The sequence below is a fragment of the Chelmon rostratus genome, chromosome 16 (genome assembly GCF_017976325.1).
Source record: "Chelmon rostratus isolate fCheRos1 chromosome 16, fCheRos1.pri, whole genome shotgun sequence".
Classification (NCBI taxonomy): Eukaryota; Metazoa; Chordata; class Actinopteri; order Chaetodontiformes; family Chaetodontidae; genus Chelmon; species Chelmon rostratus.
This window is the reverse complement of record NC_055673.1, coordinates 13,672,865-13,699,928: the sequence shown is the minus strand read 5'-3', so window position 1 is coordinate 13,699,928 and position 27,064 is coordinate 13,672,865. Positions and strand designations below refer to the sequence as shown.

The 27,064-nt window shown below is 43.3% G+C and overlaps 2 protein-coding genes across 4 annotated transcripts in view; both read right to left on the bottom strand.

The window, feature by feature from the left end:
* Positions 1-13,291, bottom strand: part of LOC121619800 — a 31,470-nt gene extending 18,179 nt beyond the window's left edge. For all 3 annotated transcript variants that reach the window (XR_006007536.1, XM_041955699.1, XM_041955700.1), the window contains exons 1-11: positions 13,071-13,291; positions 5,321-5,389; positions 5,099-5,123; positions 4,978-4,995; positions 4,307-4,372; positions 3,271-3,407; positions 3,075-3,191; positions 2,801-2,858; positions 2,654-2,701; positions 2,431-2,499; positions 1,403-1,542 (exon numbers count right to left, since the gene is read on the bottom strand). Coding sequence is in view for 2 of the 3 variants with exons in the window: in XM_041955699.1 (XP_041811633.1) it covers positions 1,403-1,542; positions 2,431-2,499; positions 2,654-2,701; positions 2,801-2,858; positions 3,075-3,191; positions 3,271-3,407; positions 4,307-4,372; positions 4,978-4,995; positions 5,099-5,123; positions 5,321-5,389; positions 13,071-13,097 (774 nt within the window). In the remaining variant the exon portion in view is untranslated. The remainder of the gene's footprint in view (positions 1-1,402; positions 1,543-2,430; positions 2,500-2,653; positions 2,702-2,800; positions 2,859-3,074; positions 3,192-3,270; positions 3,408-4,306; positions 4,373-4,977; positions 4,996-5,098; positions 5,124-5,320; positions 5,390-13,070) is intronic.
* Positions 13,292-15,088: 1,797 nt separating this feature from the next.
* On the bottom strand, positions 15,089-26,496 carry fkbp9 (FKBP prolyl isomerase 9). Its single transcript, XM_041955461.1, has 10 exons — positions 26,192-26,496; positions 25,172-25,317; positions 22,813-23,002; positions 22,566-22,711; positions 21,751-21,940; positions 19,857-20,002; positions 19,540-19,729; positions 17,639-17,784; positions 16,272-16,435; positions 15,089-16,185 (listed from the first exon to the last, which is right to left on the bottom strand). Exons 1-10 carry the CDS (start codon positions 26,392-26,394, stop codon positions 16,006-16,008), a joined length of 1,701 nt encoding a protein of 566 aa, XP_041811395.1. The 5' UTR covers positions 26,395-26,496; the 3' UTR covers positions 15,089-16,005.
* Positions 26,497-27,064: the final 568 nt, after the last annotated feature.

Sequence of the window (27,064 nt, the reverse complement as noted above, 5' to 3'; positions counted from 1 at the left end):
TCAGCAGTTCATTACTCGACCTGACAGATGCAGCAGTAAGTGGCTCAAACTGAAGGTAACCACCAAATGGTGAATGGAACGTGGTGACCAGGACTTCACTCCCTCCACAGACAAGTGGGTACAAGAGTTTTGTGAATAAAAGCCTATTACTTGGCAGATCTTTAGCTGCCGCTGATGATTTATCCACAACGATAACTCCACCCTAAAGGCTGGCTAATTACCACACGGTCTTCCAGAACTTTCCTCTGCAACGCAGTCAGATCAACAGGCTAAGCAACAAAATCCTCTGACTGAGTTGCTTCCCATTTTATGGCAGTTTCTGAAACTTCAATGCAAGTTTTATTCCTTTCAGGCATCTGGAAATCTGATGATTCAGTTGCTCCTGTGTCAGCCAGCATTTCACAGGTGGTGCCACAAACTCGTACTGGAAAGAGAGGTAAAATAAGTCAGCATTTTCAGTGTTGTGTGGGGTTCTTTGCTTGCCTGCTGACAAATGGTGTCCGTGTGTACAGCTCATGCAGGCAGTAATGACCTTTGCGATGGTTGATTCCTGTTTTCAAAGGCTCTGTTCGCAGACGCATTGCCAAATGGATGATGCTCCTTGTTCACCGTCGCATTCCTCTGGCAACGTGACAGTACATTTTCTGGCCCAAACACCCATTCAATGGCGCCTCCAACAAACGTCATTTCCTTCTCTATTGTTTCAGGGAAAGTCCGACCTCTTCCCCTTCCACAACCTCTATTTCTGCCAGATGGGAAGTAATAGGCTAGCTTTTTTGGTCGTTGCTTTAGGTGCCTTCATTTCCTGGTTCTTTTTGTCTTGTACAACACACGCAGCATGTATGCAAATTTATCTTCCATGCTTTAAAAACATGCTGAACCCCTGCAGCTCTATATGGGGATCCTATCACTTGAGCAAGAAATGAGTCTTCCAATCCAGATGCTTCTTCCTGTGCAGCTGCAGATGAAGAATCTAGCATTGGGGCTAACAACCTCAGCTGGCTAACGGCTCCTGATCTAATTGTACCTGGGTCATTTAATTCAGAAACTGTCACTCTGATCTAAAAAGAGGGCTCCATCTCCCGGTTGAGGAGGAATTATTCTTCCTGCACAGACTAAGAAATGGTGAAGACTAAGAACCCATTCTCATTCCCAGAGCATCAAGCGCTGCCACTTTGCCTTGCCTGTTGGCGATGTAGCAGGCTTTCAGCTAACTCAAATGTAAACTGATCTGCAGCATATCAAGACGTTCAGAGCGACTGCTCATCCCGGCGACGCACCAAGCCTTCCTGCCAGGAAGCCTTAAACTCTGCTAATAATCAAATCTACTCCTACAGGATGTCAACATATGTGCAGCAGAATTTGTTTGAGGGATGTTCTCTTTAATATCTCAGTGACTTACAAAGTAATGAAAGATGTGGTCAAAACTCAGGACATGTTTGATGATCATGTGGGTGGCCAAAGTTAGGTTGCAGAGCGTGCAGAGGTAGTGTCTCCTCTCAGTCGGTCCAACACAAATGCATTCAATAAGGTGCTGCATGCCTGCAAGACCATGAACATGAGAAGAAATTTTAGTTCAAAAAGAAAGCTGAGAAAGGCTAACAATGTCTGCTCAAGTATGAACTTCATCTCATGGGGTGGTAAAATCCTTCCTTGGATCAATTCATTTTGTTGAATTAGTATAATATAAAATAATTGATCAATTAAATCCAATATTCCTTCCTCCTTATTTTTCATGCTTTTCCTGTTCTTCAAACGGAAGGAATCTGTAGCGTTTACTTCAACTGTGATGATTATAAAGACAAAGAACAAAGAAAGGCCATTTTGTCATCAGCAAGATCGGCTAATATGTGGTGGCCGAATAAAATTTCAACAATTCAATAAGAAAATGATTAAAATTTAATGATTATGAATGAATTTGATGTCATGAAATTCATCAAACAGAGCTTCTGCGGGTCAGCCATCGGGTAAGTGGGTCTGATGGAGGCCAAGCTAACGTTCAGCAATGCTCCTTGTCTGCGATGCTTTACCAGATCATTTTATTCAACAGAGTGTCTGAGTTTGTTGAAGACTTTGTGGCTGTAAGCGCTGAGTCAAATTCAAACTCTGTAAGGCTGTCCTTGTTTCATTAGGCCCTTTTAATGTCAAGACCAGGAAGCAGAAAAGTAGATGAAATACAGACTCTTCGACTATCCTAAAGCACAGGGTGCACGTGTAGTTATACTTTCTCCTTTTATCCTTATAGAAGCATATCCTTTAGGACTAAACATACCCCCTTCCTCATATCCTTATTAAGTGATTAAATGCAGCCCCTCTGGTAACAAACAAAGAGGACTTCCTGTGTGGGTCAGTCCAAACTGCTTCAATTAATTAAAATGAAAAAATGGCATCTGTTCGATCAGCAGGTTATTTTGGCTAAAATGTACTTACCAAGAAGCGGATGCTTCCTGTTGCTGTCTCGTTGGTATGTTTGTATCATCGTCCTCTTTGGCTTGCCAGCTAGAGGTAAAAAAAAAAAAAAAAAAAAAAAAAAAAAAATTAAAACAATGACGGGCAATAAGAAAGAGTAAATGAAGACAAAGTAAATGAACACAGATATGCAATATATAGAGAGGTCAGAGGCCTGAATATTGACTTGAAAATGTGCACACACCTTCAAGAAGCTTCAGAAGCTTGTCATTTTCACTGAGGGTCCGCATCACTGAGGAGGAGGAGTGGATCATTTTCATCAACATGCAGTTTTAGAAAATTCTCAAACAAATACTAAATAGAGAAAACAATTCATCAAGGCATCATTTACCTTCAGAGTAGGTACTGCGTTCAAGCTTTTTCAGCAGAGTTTCAGGCAAATCCAACATCTGCAAAGAGAAAATGTGGTGGAAACTGATAAGACAGTTGAAGCTGCTAAATGCTCCACTATGTTCACCAGTTACACTATGACAGGACTAAACAAAAACAGTAAAACAATGAGCTGAAACACTAACATTCAAGTAGTTACGTGACCTGTTGTTCATATAAAAAACTGAATTTAACATTTCATTATACATTTTATGTTGAAGACTTCAGATACAAACCTGTAGTTGTTGCCGCTCCCCTTCATTTAATTCCCTTGTGAGCTCAGCCCTCAGAAGGACTCTCATATTCATGTTGGGGAGCCAGGAGAAACTCAGTACATTGGGGTCTGTGTAGCTCTAAAATCCAAAACACAAATGAAATTGTACTTCAAAAATGTTTAAACCCTGGCTAATTTCTATGATGTTCAGCACTTACGAAGTAGTTGCTGCAGTGGTCACTTGAAAAGAGGTGACACAGAAGCCTGTCCGGTGGACACCTTTCCTCACAGACGTGGCACAGGTAAAAAAAGATCTTTGTCTCTGTACTGAAACACAGCGTCAGCAGGTTCAAGCCTGGAAGAAGTACATTTAAAATAGATTAATTACTTCAAACATAATTCATTGTTATATGTTCAATAGTACTATAACAAGTGAATGACCCCATACAAGTCTGTGACCATCTGATGTCTGATACATTGCTTTAAGATACAAATTACACACATTCTCATGAGCCATTGATTTTACATTAAAGGATAACTTTCGTTTTTTATAACCTGTACCTTATTTCTAGCATTAAATACTACCATTTACTCACCCAGACAACTTTGGTGGCATTTGGAGTTGTTTTGAAGAAATTAGCCCCAGAGGAGTGGCGCGTATATCCGTATAATGTGAGTACTCGGGGCACCCATGCGCAGCCTCTATAAACGCATAATCTGCGGCGAAACTCATTCATATTCCAATATTTTGTTATGATATGCTGGTGCTATTCCCCTCTGAGCCCGTGGTGGCATGTTATCAACATCCGGCGTCTCTAGACAACTACCTCTGACGTGAATGATGTCATTACCGAACGCCGGAGCAGCCAGCCACAACACGGCTAACTCTGCGGCGGTCAGCTACGAATACGCAATAATGAACCATAGCTGTGCCAAACTACAGCTAAACTAGCCGACCGCTGGCTCTGCACATGGGTGCCCCGAGTACTCGCATTATATGGATATACACGCCGCTCCTCTGGGGCTAATTTCTTCAAAACGACTCCACATGCCACCAAAGTTGTCTGGGTGAGTAAATGGTCGTATTTAATGCTAGAAATAAGGTCCAGGTTGTAAAAAACGAAAGGTATCCTTTAAGTCAAATATTTAATTATAAAAGGGAAGTCAGGAATTAACTTGGATGCTTAACTTAAACCCTCTCTTGACAGTAAATCTATAGCGCATGGCATTTGCACAGAAAGACATTTTACTAACCTATGATGGGTCGTTTCAGGTATTGCTTGGTTTTTGGATCCATCACAATAATGGGAGGAAAGAATCCTGCAGAGCAAACACGTGAGAAAAATGTTAACACTTGAGCTACTTAGGATGGCCCTCATTACTTCAATCTGAAAGTTCAGATAAACAGGTGGCGTGACGAAAATTGTGAAAAGCAAAATGAGAGCGATATTGAAATTTGTGAATAACTCTGTTCATTATTATTGGTTTAACCCCTCGCAGTCCAAATAATAAGCTAATTTCACAAATATTTTGTATCATACAAATTGGCAGACACTTTTGGAGTCTGTCCTCAAAGACAACAATAGCGTCACACACACTCTCAAAGCATGAAGCACGTTGTGTGAAGAAAAGGGTGACGGTAATTAGGTTTGGGGTTTCATAGCATTCTGTTAAATCTGGATCTAGTATCAAATCCACTCATCAGATCAGAATCTCATTCAGTTTAGCTTTCATTGTTTGCAAGTAACCAAAGTTCTAAATAATTACAACTTTAAAAATTCAGTTTTGATCTGTGACGAGTTGAGGCTTTGCAAACATATTCAGGAAATGCCTTCAATATGTCTGACTGTAAACAGGGACTTTTAATTTTACGTTTACAAGCACCTTTAACACTGTCTAAGAAGAAGGAGAAGAAGCATGCTTACCACGAAAACTGAACTTCTCTGAACGGGTAAGAAACAAAAAAGTAAGATTAATGAACTGGACATAGAATCTGAGGAAGCACAAGACATAAAACACACATGAAAGGTAAAAAAAAGGTATTACTTTTCTGGAAGACTTCTTCCATTTTCTGTTGGGAAAGAACAGAAGAAACAGACAGAAGTGGTTTATTACTACCAGTTGAAGGGCTCCAAGAAGCAGGAGAGGTGCTTCATCACTCAAACCCTTGTTTTAATGGTCAATGGCTCCGAGTGAGAACTGTGTGCCTATTCCAGCAAACACTCTGAGGAATAACCAGGTTAAATGTACAGGAAGTTTAATGCCCACCTTTCGATGTACCGTGGAGCGCACATGTCTCTTGAAATCAGCTATCCCGTTGGATCTGTAGAGGCAGACCTAAAACAAGGAAGAAAAAAGGTGCGTCAGCAACAAAAAATAGAATAAGAGACGTGTTGACATGAGCCAAATCTTGTTCCAGTCCTCATTTAAAACCTTTTATACTAAAATTGGGGGCGTGGATAGAGGGTTAGACCTTGTCCCAATAATTGATCTTGTATCATTTTTGGCCTTGTTTATACTGATGTGTAGATACAGCCTGTAAATACGGCTTATTATCATAATATTTATATAGTTGGAGGAAGACACCCTCAAGGCAGATGAATGTCCAGCCTTTCAACAGAAGTGGCAAGAAGACACTGGGAGTGTGTGGAATGCCAATAGCACGAAAGTCTGTTCAAGGTAATGGTGAAGAGAGCCGTGCCAAGAGAAGTGCAAAGGCGCCTGGAAACTGGTCGGACTTACGAAAATGGACTGGCCACTATTCTCAGAACACCTGATACATCACGTTGGGAGTATGCGTGAAGAAAAACAAAGAGAGGAAGATGCACACAGGCAATTGGCTAACAAACTGACGCAGTTGCAGCGAACTGAGCTGAGTTCCAAGCAGAAGAAAGACAAAGCCAACGCTCAAGCCGCAGTGGTTACAGTGGAACAACCTCAGATACAACCCATAGTAGACATAATGCACCCATTCTGCATTGTTAGGGGACACAGACTGCAATATGTGATCCATGTAAATTTAACACAGTTTAAGTAGGCAGTAGATGGGTCAATCACTTATGGTACAATCAAAGCAAATTGGAATTGGACCATAAGGGCAGTGGAAGGCATTGAGAGGCAGCTCCATGCCACCTCGTTAATGGCAGTGCATTTTTCCTAGATACCCAGTTCACCACAGATCACAGAAAATGCAGTTACATTGGTGATGAATGCTGTACAGTAATTCCTATGAGCACAGGGGAGGACGGAAACAAGAATACTAAACCAACTGGAGTCGTTTAGAGATCAACAAGTCAAAAATTCCAATTCCTCACCACCTTATAAGGACTTGTTTTGATATATTGATTATCTTTCTTATTCTCTGAAAATGCATCTTGCTCCAACACACACATCCAGTTTTACACATGTTGACAGTTTCACTTCTACCCCTACTTCTGTTTTCCTACAAACCAGGAGATCTGTTATTACATCTTTTTCTGCTGTGTCTGATAAATTGTCTGTCTTTGTGAACCCCAAACTGGTTATGTTCAAACATGTTTTCCCATTCCAATAAACCTAGCGATCCTACAATAGAACTTAATAACCTTCAACCTGTACTCCATTGTATACAAAAGGTAGTTTAGAAACTGCGACTATATGCCTACACACAGATGTTGTATTCAGCACACATGAGCAGTTGATTAGATTAGGTGACACTGCCGTTGCCTGTTATTCACAGCAGTTTACGACAAGTACAGATCACACAAAGATGACAAATGCATTGTGATAGCAAACCAGTCAGTGGGTTTTCACCATTACAGCGAAGACCAGGGCCATTGGTTGAACGAATAATTGTCACAACTTTCGTCCAAAGCAGGACAAGATGTCAGAACTCCCACAAAGGCGGTGGTCATGCTCTGTACGTGCACCTGACATGGCAGAGCAGGGGGTAACTTCTTCAGGCTCAAGCTATCTGAAACGCTGCCAGGCCTGTCACCGTAGCCGCCTGCCCCGTACCCTCAGCCGCACGGGGATCAGTACAGACAGCAGCAGCCGTATTGGCCATCTCTGTCATCAGTCCAAGCACCAGCACCTAACAGGCCCTCTGCAGAGGAACCGCCACCGCTTGGTAGAGCTCTCTTGCATGGAATATCTCCACCTCTGTGGCAGTTTCCTGCCAGAGCGGCGTCCCATTCTTCAGGCAATGCACTACGGGCCGGTGAAATGTCACTGGGTGACTAACAGCAAGCGAGTGGCCCCAAAGCAGGCCGTGATCAGGCATTGGCTGCTCTCTTTGATCACAACATTGCCTAAACCATGATATCCTCCACGGTCGTTAGAGAGAGGGGTGTACTGTTGGAATAATTGTACATAGAAGTTATCTTACATTTGCTTATACTGTCTTGTTGAGAGTTATATGTGTGTGTGTGTGTTATTGTGCAGGATGATCTGCAAACTGTTTTTCAGAGATCTCACGTAGCCTCACATGCAGACTCAAGGACGAAGCACAGAGTGAAACCACAGTGAAGAGATGAAAAGGAAACCCTCCAAGAAAGAGAGGAAGGCTGTTTGGAGAAGTATGCAACTGACAACCAAGGATAACAGCTCTTGAACTGAATGAAGACATCTGCTGTAAGCAAGGACAGTCACACAACCTTATTTAGATAATCAGAGGAGTGCGGCCTGTGTGTCCCCCATCCTTAGAGGCTGCAACCATTTTGTAACTAGGGAACACCCAAAGGAAATAAAAAGAGAGGAGACGGCGAGACGGGTTCAGAGCGGGTTGGAGATTGTAACTGAACGCGCCTCTGTCCGTTCTCCTCATGAGTAAAAAAGAGCTAACTCTGTGTCTTCTCTCTTTGTGTGTTTTAATAAGGTTCTAGGTTGTTTGAGCCTGACATGTATGACGTGCTCTGCCCTTTGGCTGTCCCGTTCTCTCATGCCACTGCTACGTTTACCCTTTCAAAGAAGAGTTTTTCTAGATCTACATACCTATTACACGTGGACTCACATATAACCCCTGTCTTATACTGCAATTCTGCATATATGTATATCATGCTTGACACGTCAGCTACCATATGTGGTGTGTGTATATATATATATATATATATATATATATATATATATATATACACATACACACACACACACAAAGTCTGGAAAAAGAGTCAGAGTCCAGAAGAGTTGAGTCCCCGAATACCAAAAATCTGCTTTGAACATCACCTTTTATACTATTGTCGGGGGGCATGGCCATATGGTTTGGCCACATCCTTTTTTATCATTTTACATTTTACTCTGATTCTACTGGTGTTTCGTTGTTTGGGGGCTTTCCTCTGTAATGCCCTCTGGCACCAATATCTATTGGGAATTTTCCACTGTAGCTGTTGGGGATTTTTTCACTGAGATCCCTTTGGCATCAGTATCTCTTGGGATCCTAGGATCTTGTCCTCAGATTGACACTACACTCCCTGGAGACTCAACTCTCCTGGACTCTGACTCTCATTTCAGACTGTGCATTTTCTGAAGAGAAGCCGACTCCCTTTGAGTTAAAATTTCAGAATTTGTCACTTTATTTTCCGGGCTCAGCACATACAGATGCTCACAGTTACAGGCATGTGAGAAAATTAGGACACCCCATTAAATAATCAGCTCTTTATTTAGAAATGGTACACATACCAATATCCAGTCATGTTTTTATGTATTTTTCAAAAAGAAAGTGATTTGATTGCAATTTAACAACAAAAATGAACATTGTTTGACAAATCCAAAAAAAGAAAAAAAATAAAGTATGTATTTCAATGGAGGAAAAAGTTAGGACACCCTACCCCCTAGTAGCTAGTGTTGCCCCCTTTGGCTGATATGACTTCAACGAGACGCTTTTTGTAGCCTTTTACCAGTCTCTGACATCAATCAGGAGAAAGTTTGGCCCACTCCTCAATGCAGAATTCTTTCAGCTGTGAGATGTTTGAGGGGTGTCTTGCATGTACAGCCCGTTTCAAGTCACCCCACAGCATTTCGATGGGATTAAGATCAGGGCTTTGACTTGGCCATTCCAGGACTCTCCACTTCTTCCTTTTTAGCCAGTCCTTGGTGGATTTGCTGGTATGCTTTGGGTCATTGTCTTGTTGCAGTATCCAGTTACGCTTCAGCTTTAATTTTTTGACAGATGGTTTCACATTTTCTTCAAGCACCCTCTGATACACAGTAGAATTCATGGTGGATTCTATGATGGTGAGTTGGCCAGGTCCTGCTGCAGCAAAGCATCCCCAAACCATGACACTGCCCCCTCCATGCTTTACAGTTGGTATGAGGTTCTTTTCTTGGAAGGCTGTATTTGGTTTACGCCAAACATGTCTTCTGTTCTGGTGTCCAAATAATTCAATTTTAGACTCATCTGTCCAAAGAACCTTATTCCAGAAGTCGTGGTCTTTGTCTATGTTCTCTCTGGCAAACTTCAGTCTGGCCTTGATGTTTTTTTTAGAGAGCAAAGGTTTCTTCCTTGCACACCTCCCATGCAAGTCACACTTGTGCAGTCTCTTTCTGATGGTAGAGTCGTGCACTTTCACATCGACAGTTGCCAGAACCTGCTGTAATTCCCTTGATGACACTTTAGGATTTTTCAGGACCTCTTTGAGCATCTTGCGTTCTGCTCTGGGGGTAAACTTGCTCGGACGGCCAGATCTTGGCATGGTGGCAGTTGTTTTAAATGTCCTCCACTTGTAAATAATTTTGCGAATGGTGGAATGGCTGATGTTAAATTCTTTTGAAATCTTTTTAAATCCTTTACCAGACTCGTAAGCGGCCACAATCTTCTTTCTGAGGGCATCAGGAAGCTCTTTAGACCTCACCATGGCGCTCACCTCAACATACCAACTGTCAGGGCCACACCAAACTAAATTTGAGGTTTAAATAGGGCAAGGCTCCATTCAAATGCTGGGTAACGATGTACTAATCATGTGCACCTGACGTGATGCACCTGTTTGGGATTTGCAACATTTTAAGAGGGATAATATAGGGGGGTGTCCTAATTTATTCCTCACCAGAAATTGCATTATTTTTTAATTAAATTTTACAGAAAGTTTTAAACAGGCTTTTCTTATTTTTTTATTGTTTAGTTATATTACTTGGATCCCTCAGTTTAATTAAAATTGACATTAAATACCCATATGTCCAAATATATTTTAAAATACACAGGATTTCATGAGGTGTCCTAATTTTTTCACATGCCTGTAAGTCCTGTATTAGCTCGTCTTCATTTGTTTATGTATCTTTTGCAGACATGACCGACACTCCCTTATTTTCAGTGAGGCCAAGTCAGTTCACTTCAGGTCATGTTCCTTAACTGGCGAATGTGGTAGATTATTATGACCTAAGCCTCCCTGTTGTCCTGTTATTGCTGCTCATAAATTCATAAAAAAATGTCTCCTCCCACCACTGAAGGTCATCCAGGTTTTCCCAAACATGGACTGTGCTGAAGGTGTGCTGCAGTGGTCTGTATCATACTGAGGTGTTTCTGCTTGGTCCACCTCATTTACAATTGTGAATATCGCAGTCCAGTACAACAACACCACCAGTAACTAATGCCGCAATAATAATCGTGCTGAATTCACATCCATGAACAACAAAAATGGAACATTACAATCGTCCTACATGTAGAGTTTGTGGCAGATCTGTTGTATTGGATTGCATTAAATTGTATAGGAGTATGAATGTACTTGAAATAATAACATGATTAATGATAACAGTATTCATATTATTGCTTATTTATCATGTATTCATGTTGTAATATCTATCGATTGACACCCCAGACTCAAAGATAACAGGGCTGAGTGCCGGACCTCCACTGACCCTCGAAGCGCCCCTGCTGACATCTAAGCAGCCATGCAAAGAGAGCTTTGCTGCAACAAATCCCTGAGGCCAGTTAAAGGTTTTACCGTTTCCTGTAACTGAGTAATCCAAAAAGAAGTGTTTGCAGTTTCTAGTGTAAGCAGGCATGCCACTTCTGTGATTATAAGCAATTCTATACTATTGTTTCCAATATTTCTATGTGTTTAATATGTGTAAAGTCCATGTTTGGGCCTATATTTGGAAACTAGACTGGATTTAACATGATGTGCAGATGGGTTATACAGACCTGATCAAAATCTGAAGACCAGTTGAAAAATAGCTAGAATTTACCTTTTGCACATTTGGATCTTAATGAGGTTTTAAGTAGAGCTACAATATGCCAAAGCAAGAAGGGGGAGTGCGACAAAAAGCACTTTAAAAAAATAATTTATTGAAAACAACAAGTAAACTGAAATAGGCTGTTTATCAGCTGATCAAAAGTTTAAGCCCATCACTCAAAAAATTACAAAAAACTCTCCAAACCAGAACAAAAAATTTTGACTCAGTAATGAGTAGCTCCACCGTTCTTGTTAATCACTTCAAAAATTCGTTTGGGCATGCTTGATGCGAGTGTTTCCAGGAAGCTATTGGAAACATTGCTCCAAGTGGTGAAGATAGCTTCACGAAGGGCATCAACTGTCTGGAACTGATGGCCATTTTTATAAACTTCCCTTGCCATCCATCCCCAAATGTTCTCTGTGGGAATTAAATCAGGGGAACATGCAGGATGGTCCAAAAGAGCATGTTATTCTCCCTGAAGAAGTCCTTCGTCAAGCGAGCATCATAAACTGCAGCGTTGTCCTGTTGAAAAACCCAGCTGTTACCACAGGATGTCTGCTGCAACATCTGCACGTAACCATCCATCGTTTGACGACCCTGCACCACCTGAAGCTCCAGTGTTCCACTGAATGAAAAAGCACCCCATATCATTATGGACCCCCCTCCACTGTGCCGGGTAGAAAACACCTCAGGTGGGATCTCCTTGTCACGCCAGTAATATTGGAAGCCATCTGGACCGCCAAAGTTAAATTTCATCTCATCAGAGAATAAAACTTTTTTCCACCTTTCAATGTCCCATGTTTGATGCTCCCCGGCAAAGTCTAAACGGGCAGTTTTGTGGCGTTGAAGGAGACGGGGTCTTTTAATTCATTTTTTGTTTTTGAAGCCCTTTTCCCACAGATGCTGTCTGATGGTTATTGTGCGGCAGTCGGCACCAGTAAGGGCCTTAATTTGGGTCAAGGACCGCCCTGTGTCTTGACGGACAGCCAATCGGATCCTCCGGCTCAGCGCAGGTGTAATTTTTTTGGGTCTACCACTTGACTTCTTTGTTCCATAGCGCTCAGGATCTTTCAAAACATCAGTTCCAGACAGTTGATGCCCTTCATGATGCCATCTTCACCACTTGGAGCAATGTTCCCAATAGCTTTCCCCCAAGTGATTAACAAGAACGGTGGAGCTACTCATTACTGTGTCAAAAATTTTTGTTCTGGTTTGGAGAGTTTTTTGTAATTTTTTGAGCAATGGTCTTAAACTTTTGATCAGCTGATAAACAGCCTATTTCAGTTTACTTGCTGTTTTCAATAAATTATTTTTTCAAAGTGCTTTTTGTCACACCCCCCCTTCTTGCTTTTGCATATTGTAGCTCTACTTAAAACCTCATTAAGATCCAAATGTGCAAAAGGTAAATTCTAGCTATTTTTCAACTGGTCTTAAGATTTTGATCAGGTCTCTTTTGCAATTATCCTATTTTACCTGCTAAACTGTGACCAATCAAATATTTTTTACCAGTGTCAGTATCTTCAGCAACCTCCGTGCCTTCTAGACTCCACATCTCGGCAACAAAATGACCCAATATATTCACATAAACGCATGAAAACGGTCTCTGAAACGACCAGTTTCCTGGAGAGAGATCTCCAGATGCCCTGCTTAGATCTGCTCTCTTAGTTTCGGCTCTGATGTCTTGAGGTGGGCGATCAACCAAACTGAGCCTCACGCATTTATAGTCCCGGAAACACTTTTTAAAGATGAAAACTACAGTCAGCCATCAGAAACACTGACTCTCGCTCATGATCTGTTAGTTTTTCCATCACGTCTTATCGAAAATAGAGCCCAGGCGCGCGCGCTGCAGCCAGGAGCCGTCGCGTTCACCCACCTGGCATTCACAGTAGTTGTACTCCATGATGAAAAGTTACCCACAAGACCAAACGACGAGCGCTTCTCTTCAGCAGGAAACTGACGCAGAGCTGCCGTCCGCGGAGCGATGGAAAGCGCACAAACAGCGGCTCGTCTGATGCAGCTGCGGAACAAACACAGGCTGGTGCGCGGCTGCCGCATCGAGCTGGAGTCCACGTGCAGAGAAAGCCAACAGGCTCCGCAGCCTCGTTTCCAGTTTACTGCTCAGCCCTCAACGCGCCGCAGCTGCGCGGGTTTATATCAGCTGCGATGGAGGGACGGACGCCTCCTTCCTCTCAGGCCCAGCGCACACCGAACAAGTGTCCTGATGCTTCAATTCTTTTTTCTGTCAGTGTCAGTGGTCAGAAAAGCTGCGTATCTGGTACTGACATGAGATACGTCCATATTATGTTTAACTAGGGGCATCTTTAGTTCAAGAAAATGTCCCCGAGTCGGTGGCCAAGGGGGAGGTTCTTGGCAACGAGCCAAAACCACAAGACAATGGTGGAAATGAAAAGTAGCACTTGCACAGAGGCAGGTCTGTAAATTAATCTTTAGTAGTTAACAAATAGGATGTTCGGACTCATAATGTCCATGACAACCGGAAGAACTCCTAGTTCTTATCTCTGATGTTTGGTAAATGTTTGAAGAGGACCACAGCTGTGCCGAGGTGTGCATGGTTTGTAGTGTAGTGATTTAGGTCCTAATAGCCCCTATATAAACATGACCACATCTGGTTTCCCTTCCACTGATCTGCCCTGCGTGACCCTGCGTGACTTCACATACCACAACTGCTGAGAGTGCTTTACATTTTAAACTTCAGTTTACCTCTTATCATGCTTAATCTGACATATATTTGATATCCGATTCATCTGATCATATAGCTCAATAGTATAAAGGTGATGTTTCCGCAAAGAAAATCAGTCTGTTGTGCAGAGCATACTCCGGCTTTGTAATCTGTAAAGAGAATAAAGCTCTCTGGGCTCAACTCTTCTGGACTCTGTCGCTCATTTCAGACGCTGTGCAGCTTCGTGAAGGGAACTAGACCACTTCTGAAAACTTAGACTCTTCAGCAAAAGTAATTTAGACCTAGAAATAAGGCAGTAAGGCTCAATCAGAACCTGATCCAATCAGCAGCTGGTCCTTCAGGGGACTTCACAAAATCCACCTCACCACGACAGCATCATTAACATGAGGAGAACGTGCATGTAAACAGACCCTACTGAAGAGAACATGTAAGTAAGATAGCTCTGTTGTAGTGCGGGTGAGATTGTACTTGAGTGCCTGAGGGGAATGTGTGTGGAGAAGAAGAACCACTTACTAGTGTATAAGGTGGCTTATACACTGGGGGTGTTCTGGGAGTCATCACATTCCACTAAATACAAGGCCAGGAACATTAGGGGAAAACCAACAGCTGATGACACACCAGTATAAAGGAGACCAAAAACGGTAGAAGAGAGATAATGGGGATGTGGCATAACCATGTATCCAGGCCCCCAATGACAGTACAAAAGGTCAGACAATCAGTCTGCTCTGCAGAGCATACTCAGGCTTTATAATCTGTATCGAGAACAAACTTTCATTTCAGACTCTAGACCACTTTTTAAACTTCGAATCTACAGCTAAAGTGATACAGTTAAGACTTCTAAATAAGGCAGTGAACCTTAATCTGAACCTGATCCAGTCAGAATCTGGTCCGTGACGGGGCATCAGAAAATCCAGGTCAAACACAGGCCTGAGGTGGGATGGAAACAAGCACCAGAATAAAGAGGAGCACTCCTGCAGTTTGTAAAATGTTTTACAGTCTATGAAACAAGTCTTTATGTGAAGACCAGATTACTTCCTTTAACGTGCCAGGTTCAAGTTCAGGTCATGTTACAGGAGTGCAATGCTAAAACGGTGGATTACTTCACTAAATGCAAAAAATGTAGAGTCTTAAAAACGTGTCTGAAACAATCGGAGACAAAAAGACGGACACAATCCCGGCATATCTTTAGGTCAGATCATTTAATCAAATTAAACTTTGTGTTGACATTTTCAGCAATAAGCCTCAGTATTCTCCTGAATGAAAAAGTAAAACAAAATCAACATTCTCTCTCTCTCTCACACACACACACACACACACACACACACACACACACACAATCAGGTGCTGACATTTGGATGAAGACAAAAACAAGCGACGGAGTGTAGTTCCCCAAAAGTGACTGAAAGACTGAAAACGCCCAGAAAACACAGAAGGCGTCCTGACATTTAAAGTTAAGACAGAGGAAGGTGTCAGCTGTAAACTACGCAGATAAAATGTTATTCCAACTGAAAGCTCTCACATACTTTCATCAATAAATGAGTGGTAACTCTCAGATCGTCCCTGCATCACAGTATGTTACAGTGAGTGAGGCCCGACTCTTTCTCCTGGAGGACCGTCACCTCCTTCCGCTGAGACCAAACAGAGTTTCGCGCATGACCGCAAAAAGCTAACGACGATAATGCTGAGGTGGTGGAGCGAGGCCTTGGTTTGTTCTCTCACACAGGAGTGCTTTTGTACCCTTCAAAATAAAAATAAAACGTCACATAAAACAAGACAGGAACTTGAGGGGAGAGGAGGTTGCAATAAAAAAAGTCATTCACTGTCGTTAAAGTCCTCAAATTATTTGTTTTCTCTCCAGTATTTAACTCTCTAAAAAGTCTTCTCGCTCCTAAACGTCTTCTCAGACTCAATTGGCTCTATGATGAGCCAATCATACAAGTCTCCAGAGTGAACATATAAAATCTCTCAGCACATTTCTCTCTCCACACTCGCTCACCCACACATTCACCTACATCTTTTTCTACTCTACCACCCACATATGTATCATAGCCCCCCGCTGTCTGACCCTTCAGCCTGCAACCCGATCGGACGTTCACACTCCGTCCCGTCATAGCTCGTCATGGGCGGCGGACTCGTCTGCTTTCAGTTTGAACTCTGCCTCGCTGATCGTTCCGTCTCCGTTGCGGTCCTGGTTGGAGAACATGTTGTCAATGATGCGGTAAGGATCGAAGCCAGGAGCCAGGCGGCCTTTACCCTCGTTCACCTGCCGCATGATGTAGTCAGTAAACTGCAGAAACAAAGAGGGACGGGAAAGCGTTTCAGATGCGCGTCAAGTCGTCACAGATATTACGGCGACAGCAGGTTGTCACTTACCTCAGAGGGCTCCACCTGCTTGTTGTCGTCTTTGTCCATCTCAGAGAAGAGGTCAGGCGACACGTTGTCGTTCCAGATGAACATGTAGCCTTCGGGAAGTCCTTCCTCCATGTCTATGAGCTCGATGTCAAACACCAGCACAGCACTCCCTGGAACTTCGTCAGCTACACACACACACAGGCAGCATTGGCACCATCATTTTGCAGGGTTTTTTTTAATGGTAGTATGAAACTCCTACATTGATTATTTTGCAGTAGGCTTAGCCAGTTTTGGAAAGTAGACATAAACAATAGCACAGCTAATGGCAAACCACCACTACAGCGTAAGAAAAAAGAGAAGTTATAAATGTGAATCTCCATGATTTCTATTGAAAGGTGAGCGTTCAAATATCTAACGATTAGCAGGAACCAGATTCACAAGTATTTAGCTGCATTACTTCAGCGTAAATGTAATGTGAGCTGGAGTTTGTCCCCTCAGTATTTCTGTTGTTTCTTCACATTAATGCTGGTGTAGTCTTATTGTGTCACATGATTCATAAAGGCAAAAAGCACTGACAGTCTGCAGAGATGAAAGTCTTATCTAACAGGCGAAGGAATATAAAGGCATCCCTTCCTCCAAGGTCAGACGATAAACACACATCTGTGGTCACACTGTGTCTCCCCCACGCTATTCCAAGACAACATCCTCAGCCTCAGTTTCTGTCTTTAACGGTGACTCACACTCAGTTCTTCTACGTGTCTGCTTGCACAGTTTTCTGGTCAGTTTCTACTCAAACTTAGATTCTATCATAATGGACTTACATGATTTCCTTAACAAAAAATAGATGATCAGTTTTGTGGCCTGTGGGGCCAACGATTGAGTTGTTTTTGGTGCCAATTCAAATCTAGATGGAAATCCAAGAAATCCTTCAAGTGTCTATCAGCAGAATTCTATTGTATGATCAGAACTTTTTTCAGATTATGAGGTGGAAATTGACTGTGAAGGCTTGTTTGTTTAAATGAATAGTTTGGCATAATGTTAGCCTTAATGTTGATATGGCAAACTGACTAACAACAAGACTGGGAGGATTCACACCTTAAATTTGGCTCTTGCCTTGTGAAACAGACGTGTATTGAGCCTTATTTGTGTTGTTTTGTTAAAATTAGACTGTCTCGCTGGTGCTTTTGATTTCATAACTGATTTTAGTGGCCGGATAGAAAACGGTTTCACACATAAAACCAAAGCTACAAGAAAACGCCTCCAGTAAGAGTCCTCTGCAGCACATCTGTCAGTTTCCACACTCACAGCTACATGCATCAGAAACCACCGCCCTCCTATATTCCCCATCATGACCGCAGTAAATGTGTGTGTGGTTGTGTGTGACTTACTGACTCCTCTCTCCCCATAGCCCAGGTGAGGAGGAATAACAAGGTGCCTTCTCTCTCCCACACACATTTCAAGCAGTCCGTCCTCCATCCCTGGGACGACCTGGTTGGCTCCCAGGACAATGTTGTACGTCTTCCCGTAATTATACCTGAAACAAATGGAGTCAGAGTGAAACAGAGTCAGGCTAAGTAACTGCACTTCTAGTTCGAGTCGTTCTTAAGCAGCCGCGAGCGTGCTGTTATGTCTTACAGTGCTTTTCTACACGTTTTCTGGAAATCAGGGGATCATTTCAGATGATCGTTTTCTGACTCTTTCCTAAAGTTGTCTTGTGTGAGGATGAAAGAGGTGAGGACTTTGTTGCTTTGTCACAGTCAATCATTTGGGACAGAAAGTCAGAGGATTGAAGGCAATTCAAAGACAGTCAAGACTGTTCTTTCTTGAAGGATACATTCATCTTTCACATAACAATAGAATATTTTGTGTATTTAAGTTCCTTTTTTTTAATGTGGCTTTATTAGTATGCCGAATCGAGTGATTTGCTGCCTGTGACGTCCTGAAATTTACTTTACTTTTGTTGTCATGGCAACAAAGTTCAATTCTTGATGCCAGACAGACAGGATTTGCACTAGAAAGAGGAAGAATAAAACAGTGTTTTTTTCTTCGCCCTGCACTGTTCATTAATAGACGAAGACAGAATGCAAATGCAGAGGAAATGAAACACACAAATTAGACTGAAAGACTAAGACGCTAACTCACACGCTAACAGCAGAGTAGAGAGCATCTGAAGAGGAAGTTAACATAGAGCCTCCTTTTAGTGGTTATGAATCCTTTTATCTCATCCAGTGCAGGAATAAAAACTAGACACGCCAGAGGTTTGTACTTCTGAAGTACATAAATTTCAGCCAGTCCACCACTTTGTTCTGAAATATCTCAACACCTACTGGATGGATTATCATGAAATTTTGCGTAAAAATTTCTGGTGCTCCGGTGGTGAATCCACATGATGTTTGTGATCTCTGGTTTTTGCTAGCTGCCACAAGCAGGTCAACTGTTTTGGCTGTTACTTAAATGTCTCAAGAATTATTGGATAGATTGCTCTGAAATTGGGTGCAGACAATCAATGGATACGATGGGCTGTAACAATGTGAGCCTGTGACCTTTCCTGTGGGAACCTTCATCAGGTTAGGTTTTTCATTCGTCCAATGTTTTCTTGAAGGACATTCCCATCGTCCCCAGTACTTTTTGTTTAATGATGATTAGCAAATGTCAGCATGCTAACATGCTAAAGTAAGGTGACAAACATGGTCAACATTATATCTGGTTAACATCAGCATCACTGTCAGCATGCTGATGTTAGCGTTTAGCTCAAAGTGCAGCCTCAGAGCTGCTATCATGACTGCAGACTCTTGTTTCGCAGCTCATTATCCACACAGGCTGTGTGTGTGTGCACCTCTGTTGTACTCCAAACCATGCTATTTATGCCCAGCCCTCTTGCGCTGTTGACAACACGAGACTTTCAGCATTTAATCTGAGATGATACATCATTCTCTAAATCTACGTCTTGCGGTGGATTTTTTGTTAAGCATTCATGCTCAGAATAAATGGAGGACAAGGACAGACAGGCCAAGTCATGTCCAGACATGTCCAGACAAGTTCAGATATACATAAATGACGTCCATATTTGTCCATATTCTGGGCTGGGCTGACACCAATAGATACTGGAAATATCAAACAAGCAGGTGGCCAAGGGGAGGTGCATGGCAACAAGTCAGATATGGACTTTAAGCAGAATATAATGGTGGAAATCCCCAGAACATGATCCAATACAGAAAGGTGAAAGGGAGGACCCGGGAGCACCTTGCTTTCCCAGCAGGCCTTGAACGTCTCGCGGAGGTTTACTCACGTGGAGTCGATGGATGTGCCGTCCATCAGAGTGGCGTTGTAGTGATATTTGATGAAGTCTCCCTTCTTGGTTTGCCTGTCACACTCCTCCGGCCTGTAAATGACGGTGACCTCGGTGCTGTCTGACGGGTTGTGGAAGTCGATGATGTGAACGTCAAACACGAGCACAGCTGAACCGGGGATTGTAGAGCCTGACAGACATGGTGAGGGGGGCAAAAGCAAAAAAGCCAATATTAAAAGCTGCAGACAGATGAGCATAAATAGTGAGTGAGACAATTCTGTGGTACAGATGAGCGTATCTAAGCATTACACACACACCTGTTCCCTCCTCTCCATAGGCGAGATGTGGGGGGATGGTGATGGTGCGTTTCTCTCCGACGCAGACTCCAATCAGACCCTCGTCCATGCCAGCAATCACGTAGCCGCGACCCACATAGGTGTCATAGGTACGATTACGAGAGTAGCTGTGGGACAGAAGTATTATTACACTGCCTCTTGTCTGGCACTGACATTACCATCTTGTCTTGTGAAGGTTCCTGACACACTGGCAACAGGAAGTTGAATTAATTTGAACTTAACATGCACTGTTGTGATGTTGAGTGTCGGTCACGTCAGCAAAGAAGCCTTGTGTGTGCGTGTATGGATGCCTGCAGGAGTATGTGAACGAATGCGGACAAGATAGGACAGGATTTTGCTGCACAACATCTGTATGTGCTAGTATAAAGTGCCGCTCTGGCTGCCAGCATCTTGTCGTCCGTGTCATCTCTCTCCATCACGCCGGCCACCTCAAAGAGACGACTATAGGATACAAAATGAGTCTTGCACATGGCGGGCTCAAGGAGAAAAAGCACTGCGCTTGTTGTTGCAACCAGCAGTTTGTTTTAGAGGATGCATTTGTGGTTTTTGTTTACACAGAAATACCATGTGGGGGCATTTCAGTGTATCAAGAATGTCAAGTTCCTGTCAGAAGCATATGTATGAAGAGATGGAAAATGCGTGTGGCTTAGCACACTGACGCATTAATACGGGTCTGCCGTGAGTCCTTGACGTTGGTGTGATGAAAAGGTCTGAGTGGTGTTCATTAACTTCCTGAGCTCTGAATTATCAAAGCGGGTGTTTCGTTTTTTTCAAAGGGTTAAAAACACGTTTGATATTTTCTGTCAAACATACATCTTCTGAAGCTGTAACCAGGAATTCTTCAACAGACTAGATTCCTTAATTTAATTTGGTGTCAATCTGAGGGCTGGAGTGTCTGTCCTGTGCTCGGGAGTGTGAGAACGTGGATACATGTGTAGCGGAGGTGCATAAGGAGCCAGTGGGAACACAGGGTCATGAAGAGGATACTTTGTAAATAGACTCTGCTAGAATGTACTGACTAGACAAAAAGGTGCAAAACCTTATCTCTGAGAGTCATGTCTCAGTTCACCTAATGAGTCATTTTCCGGTTGATGTTGTTTGCTTTGCCCTATGTTTTGCCTTGTCTTTAAAAAGGAGAGTCAGGGCCAGCTCAGACACCAATGAAACATCAACAGTAAGATAGTTCACACGTAGGGGGAGTGTCTCTCTGAACCCACCGGACTCCAGTAGATACTGGAGGCAGGGGTAAGGGGAAAGGACACTGGCACAGAAGCAGATGAGACACCATTAGAACTGAGATGAGAAAAGAGGTATCAAGGGGGTACAGGGACGTGGCCTGATCCAAGGTCAACGCCCCCAATAACAGTATAAAAAGTGATGTTCCACACAGTTTTTCGGTATTGTTCGGCAGGGCATACCTGGGCTTTATGATCTGTAAAGACAATAAAGCTCCCTGGACTCAACTCTGGACTCCGACTCTCATTTCAGACACTGCCTATTTTCTGAAGGAAAGCTGACTCCTTCAGAGACTTAGAATTTTTAAGATAAAAGTGAAACACTTAAAACTTAAAAATTGGGCAGAGACACATAATTTGAAAGGGGTTTGACGGGGCAACAGAAAATCCAATCTTAATAGCCACAAACCTTTGCTATTTAAGACCTTTAAAGTATGACACAGTTCAAACAGGAGATTTCCAGTGGTGGCTTTTAAGTTTCGATTCATCGCTCAATACGACTTCAGTGCACAGAGAAATGCTGCCACCCCGAGGCCACTGAGGTACAACATTACACTAAACATTCATTTCTCTTTATTACCCGAAGACTTACTCTGCATATAATAAACACTGACACACACCTGGAGTCAAAAAACGTTCCATCGAGGAGGCTGCCGTTGTAGTGGTAGCGTACAAAGTCTCCAGAGACGGTCTTCCTCACGCAGGACTCAGGCACCTGCTGATTGGTCACTGTGATCCCATCTCTGGGGTTGTGGAGGTCCAGAAGTACGACGTCAAACACCAGGGACGCCTGTCCTGGGATGTCGCTGCCTGGAGAGAGAAGAGAGGTTGAAGGTAAGAATGGGTGCAGGTGTGGGGACAGAGAAACTATGAGACTGAGATCAATTCATCAATACATTAAGCATGTAAGTTTTAAGTGGAGCTTCAGTTAAAATGTAAAAATATCTGGCATTAAAGGGAAGGTCAAATTCAAACGTTGGTTAAATGTTGTCGATCCTCTCTCTCAAACTGGATATGATTATATTTTTCTTATTTATTACAGGATTGCTGATTTGTTGCTGTTATTAGTCAGTGTCTGGTGAGCAAGAAGCAAATTGGATTTAAATGTTCTGTTTTAGAAAAGCTTAAGTGTGTTTGGCTGGAAAAAGGCAAAGTCTATTGTGAAAATTATATTAGTATGTAAAGAAATTGATCAGGGTTAGGGTCTGGGAAGAGAAGAAGTCTATAATTCTCCAGTTATGACAAGACTGTGAAGGTAAAACAGCATGAGACATATAGTTTAACAGTATATCTGTGCTGTACTGCCACCTTCTGCTCCAGGCGTGCAATTACAGCACCTGTTGCTTTGCAAGGAGTGGAGGCTTTTCAGAGCTTTTGAAGTCTGAGTGTCATCAGATTAAAGGAAAGTAATAATAAAGAACCTGGCAATACGCACCGTCTCCATTCTCTCCGTATCCAAGTGACGGTGGCATTGTGACAATGCGTCTCTCTCCAACACACATTCCCAGAAGGCCCTGATCCATGCCGGCGATCAGCCAGCCAATCCCAACATAAGTGTCATAGGTGCGCATTCGGGTGTGGCTACAGTGAGGAATGGAGGAGAGAGAGGGGTTACATATCTGAGTGTAGGTGTGTTTCTGTGTGATTGTCTGTGAGCACATGAGGGATTATAAAGAACAGACCTGGAATCAAACAGCGTCCCGTCCAGCAGGGTGCCATTATAGTGGTAGCGGACGTAGTCAGACACCTCCACCTTTCTGGAGCAGGTCGAGGGAGTGTGGTAGGTGTTGATCTGGACGCCGTCCTCCGGGTTCCACACATCGAGCAGCAGGACGTCGAAGTGGAGGATGGAGTCAGCGGGGATGATGTCACCTGAAGAGGAGAGAAAAGCTTGTTTATTGTGGTTTGTTTGGTAAGTTTGGGTAGGGAAGGGGCTCATACTGTCAGTAGCTCTATACTTTGGGGTTTATTGTCCTGTAGAGCTGGAAAGATAGATCAGTGAGTCAAGTAATTAGATGCTATGCTGATAATCGATTCAGTCATTTATGAAGCAAAAAGGCCAAATATTCAAGTTCCAGCTCCTCAGACATGAGCATCTTATGCTTTTCTTCCTCATATCTTTTGTAAAGTGAACACCTTTTAAGTTCTGGACTTCAACAGAAGTTCATTAGCGCTTGTTATATTAAGAGCAACTTCATGATCACACCAGAACAGTTGTTCTTAATACTGTGTGTGTTGTTACGTGTGGTCTGTCTTCCCTGCTTCACACACCCTGCAGGCAGGTGAAGTGGGGCCAGAACTATTTTCATCTATTAGGTAACAGAGAAGTGATGCTGTGGAGCCGACATGTTTGGGAATCATTAAATCGTTAAAGTGCTGCGTTACAAGTACAAACTTACATCAGTGGGTTTTTTCTTAGCATGTGTGTGTTGGATGTGGGTGCTGTACTTTAAAGTGAAAAACATGGACTGGCACTCCGAAAACTTTCTCTCAAATGCACAAACTTCTATAGACTTTGAGGGTTTTGAAAGTTAGTAAGTTTTACCCAAGCTTACGACTAAATTAGATACGGTTTATGTAAAAATGCTCATCAGACTGTAAGTTGACCCTACTGGCCCAAATTAAATGAGTAACGATAGTATTGGCTATGACAATACTTAAAAATCGAATAATAATCTTGCTTATGACCAGAGCTGCAGATCTGCACAGAAACACACTGCTGTTAACCTGCTCAGGGGCTGCAGACGGAAAGAAGTTAGTGTGTTAAATCTGGCGCCAAACATCTCTGCTCTTCTCTTTTTAAATACCTTTCATAAAATCTAAATTCCTCCCAGCAGAACCTGATCCAGCTGGGAAATATCTGACAAGCCACCGACCACACTCACAAATTTCAGAGTATATTTATTTGTTAAACTGTGAAATGACATTTTGCCTTCTCTACACCATCACATAAGTGATTCTCACCAATACTATTATTTGTTTATATCAGATGTGACAAACTGATGCTTTCCCTTGTCTTAAATTACAGAAAAATCTTTGCCTTTTGGACTGCAGGTCAAACAAAACAAGATTAGGTGGTTCTAGAAAACTGTGGGATGGATTATTAAAACAATTGTTAGTTGCGCCTCTGGTAATAAGTGTGTAATTGCACAAAGTGAACTCCTCTCTGTGTCCTCAGTGCTGGCTTTAACAGGACAGACAAGGCTCCTGGACACTTGTTGAGCCACTAAAGGCTGTGGGAGGAGGTGGAGGAGGGGTGCAAGGACTGTGTGGGTGGCAGCCATGAAATCTTTACTCCTGGTGAGCTGGCAGGTCTGTTTCCGGTTGAAATCATTGTCTAACCTCCTCCAAAATCTCTCCGCTCTGTTTTCTTCTTTACCTCTGATGTTCCCTCTAATGCAGAGTGGTGGCGGAGGACTACAGCCTCAGCTTTTACCTGTCCACACATGCCCCCTCTCTCTCCCATTATCTAACTATTTCACAGACACACAAACACACAGACTGATGCACCGGTCTCTACACGTAAACAGAGCCTTGACATTTTTCTTCTCATCACAACAATCATATACAAATAAAGCGAGGTTTTCTGACACAAACACTGGCAGAGGGCCAGATTTGTTTACAGGTTAAGATCTAGAAAGCTTATCTGCCTGCTTCTGATGCTGCAGCATTTACAGCGCAGTTACTAACAGCTGCAAGTCTTGATCTAGAGCAGCCCCCCCTGACCATGTCCCTCTGACATCATCCAACATGGACGCTCGGGAGCAGCCTACTTCCTCTCTACCCCGGCTGACTGTAGTACAACACGATACGGTGCTTCCTGCAGAAAGACTGTAATTTCTGTGCCTTGTGCTCCCGCCAGTGTCCGACCACATTCTCCCACTGTTATGGCGAGCGGTGCCAGTTGTGTGCTCACTCATCTGTGTATTTATAATGACTCCCCAGGGGAATAAACACTGGCTGATCCAGAACAATCGGTCCTGATGCCACACAATGACACGCCGTTATGACAGGAAGTTTAAAACACACTTAAACACGCACCGTATCCGCGTTTTCCATAGGCCAGGTGAGGGGGGATCTTCACCAGACTTCTCTCGTTGACACACATCCCAACCAGAGCTTTGTCCATCCCTTCGATCAGCTGCTTCTTGCCGACAAACACGTTGTAGGTGGTGCCGCGGTCGTAGCTGAGGCAGATACAACATGGTTAAACTCATCATCTTGCTTTGACAACTCATTCAGAAAAAAACAGTTGCGCACAACTTTCACATGAGGTCACACTGGGGAGCGTTCAGATGCCTCAAAAGGGACTCAAGAGTGAGCGAAAGCACCAAGATCTTATCATAGTCTCTCGTGCAAATCATACTTTCATTCTTACAGTGATTTTGTGGCTGGATTAGGTTGTTCAGGGTGTGAGGACGTCCACCATCTTTACAGCCTGCAATTTCTTGAGATAGTTCACACAGGTGCACATGGCCCCTCTATACGAAACAGGGCCACACAGTAGCTAATACTGCAGGGCCTGTCTTATTGATGCAACACCTTATTAGTTACAATTCTTAAACAAATGTGCAGTTAATTTAACTATTAAACACGAGTGGCATTTCTGGCCTTTGGGGCCCTGGGGGGTCTGGGGGCCCCTGGTACGCTGTTGCTACCAGTAACTATGTCAGTGGTTCCAAACCAAAGTGGAGTCCAGGGACTTTCAGAGGTCCTGCAGTGGAAGCGAGTTCAACATTAAGCATCAGGACTTGATCCCAAGTTTCAATGAATCCAATGTGATCAACTAATACTAATCTATAAATCTCATTTAATGGCAAAACCCTCCAGCTGGTCAACTGCAGGCCCTCTGTGTAATCCCTGTGGTGGTCGTCGATGTGAGAAGGTTTTGGAGCTCTTGGATGAAGCATTTATGAATCCAGAGCTCAGCCTGCCTGCCTGCGTGGCTATCAGGGACGAACCAATAAACGCGCACTTTTACGCATCGCGCACGCTGCTCGCGCCGTGCAGCCGGTGGTGAGCCTAACGTGGGAATGAACACATTCTCATACTCATACTCACCTGGAGTCGAACTTCTTGCCGTCCGGAAACGTGCCAATGTAGTGATACCTGACATAATCCCCTACTTTGACAGCGCGCGCACACTGCTCTGGCACGAAAGTTTTCTCTATTAAGATGTCGTCTAACGGAACCGGAGGAGCGTTACAGGCGGCCAACGCCACCAGAACCGCCAGATACAGCATCCCGTGCACGCACTCGATCATTTTCGCTGCCGACGAACTCTCAGACGGTGGAGATAACTGTGGGTACGGCCTGCGTGTGTACGAGCTGTCTCCCCTGTTCCCTGTTAGTTCGGCTTCCTCTACTCCGACTTGGATCAGAAGTCCTGCCCCTGGTCCCAGCGCAGGGACGATCACGTGTCAAGACAGAGAAAAAATGAGCAACATCCGGTTAACGGTTGGAGATAAAACCTCAATTGGTGAGCTAAATGCAATATTTTTGTCCTACAACTCAACTAGATATAGAGGAGTAAAATGTTTACTCCCATGTCCGCTTGTGATTCAAAGAAATAGAAAGAACGTTCAAGTAGCCGATGCGCTTTTATTTTGAAATTACAGCGCGTATTTCCTGCCTGTTCCTGCTTCTTTCTAGCTGGCTTGATGCACTTTAGGATTGAATGAGATAGTTTTGGGCACCACGTATTGCTCTTGCGCAGTGCAGCCTCCGAGATGTGTCAACGTGGTAGTGCGGGGGTCTCCGCACAGCTGCAGACACATCCCCCTCCGGATCCATTTAAATCAGAGCGACGCGCGCATCTGGATACGCGTCTGAGCTGCAGTCAACGTTTAGCAAAGGGCAGGGCACAGAAAGTTTGCTCTTCGTTCATGTTAGTGCATTCATGCCTTTGTGTTGTGGGGGGTTCAGGTCTCTGGA